A 1068-nucleotide genomic window follows, 5' to 3' on the forward strand; every position below is an offset into this window, starting at 1 on the left:
CACACACACACACACACACACACACACACACACACACACACACACACCACGGAGAGACTTGTCTGTATAACAAATAAACCTCTCCTACAATCTCCTACAAGTCCCGTCCTCACCACGCTCGGCGTCCCCAAACCTCTCCTCCCTGGTTCTGAGTTTTATCCGGGTTTAGTCTGCGGACCGGAGGCCTGCCACCTTCCCTTACCTACACACGACTCTACACTACAAGCGTCGCAGGTCATCGGGCTCCACCCTCAGGCCCAGCTGCGGGGTCCGCCGCCTTCCCGCGTGTCTCCCGCAGTTCCCACCCTGAGCTTCCCTCCGGTGCCGTCGGTGGTAGAGGACGGGAGGCTGGCGTCGTACGACGCCTAGGGACTCCGAGCTCGGCTTCCGGACGCGGCGAATCGGCACCTTCTCGGTGACGGGGACAGTGGCCGGCCTCCCTCTCGCGTCCTTCCGCCGCCCTCGCGCCGAGGGAGCCCGGGGCTCGCCAGGCCGCGACGCCCACCCGATGGCTGTGGCCCCCACCGCCCGCACCCCGGTCCCGCCGACTCACAAGGACTCCAGGTGCTTGAGCTGCTGCAGCTGCTGCGCGTCGTGCCGCCGCCGTTTCTGCTCCCGCCGCCGCTGCAGCTCATGCTCCGGCGGCTCCCGCGGCCGCCGAGATCCCGTCCCGGACGACATCGCGACCTGAGGCGGGCTTAGGAGGTGGACAGACACCTCTTTCGCCCCGCAGAGCAACCCCACCAACGTCCCACCGGCCCGTGCCGCAGAGTTCCAGCCGGGAACGAACAACCAGGCCCGGGCGGCCCCCGAGGCCTGCGGGAACTTAAGAAGAGAGGAGCGGGGCGGGGCCTGGGCGGGGCCGGGCCGGAGCCTGGGCGGGGCAGGCGAGGGCGGGCGGGGCCTGAGGGCTTCCGGAGGCCCTCTAAGTCGCCTGCAGGCCACACCCACTTCTGGGACGCCTTGCTTTTATTTACTTATTTATTTATTTTAATATTGTTAAGGTTTTAAGTATTTGCGGGTGAGTGAGTTGTCAAAGATCTTTAATCTCAGCACTCAGGAGGCAGA

General features: G+C 65.0%; 1 protein-coding gene across 2 annotated transcripts in view; it reads right to left on the reverse strand.

Annotated features, from left to right (window-relative positions):
- Rp9 (RP9 pre-mRNA splicing factor) overlaps positions 1-797 on the reverse strand; it is a 31274-nt gene extending 30477 nt beyond the window's left edge. Inside the window, exon 1 of one of the 2 annotated variants that reach the window (XM_028763927.1) lies at positions 554-797. In XM_028763927.1, coding sequence (XP_028619760.1) covers positions 554-681 — 128 coding nt within the window. In that variant the 5' untranslated portion in view covers positions 682-797. The remainder of the gene's footprint in view (positions 1-553) is intronic. The other variant, XM_028763926.1, reaches the window with a different exon arrangement.
- Between the last annotated feature and the right edge of the window lie 271 nt (positions 798-1068).

This window comes from Grammomys surdaster, unplaced genomic scaffold, assembly GCF_004785775.1.
Source record: "Grammomys surdaster isolate TR1022 unplaced genomic scaffold, NIH_TR_1.0 140, whole genome shotgun sequence".
In the NCBI taxonomy this organism is placed as follows: Eukaryota; Metazoa; Chordata; class Mammalia; order Rodentia; family Muridae; genus Grammomys; species Grammomys surdaster.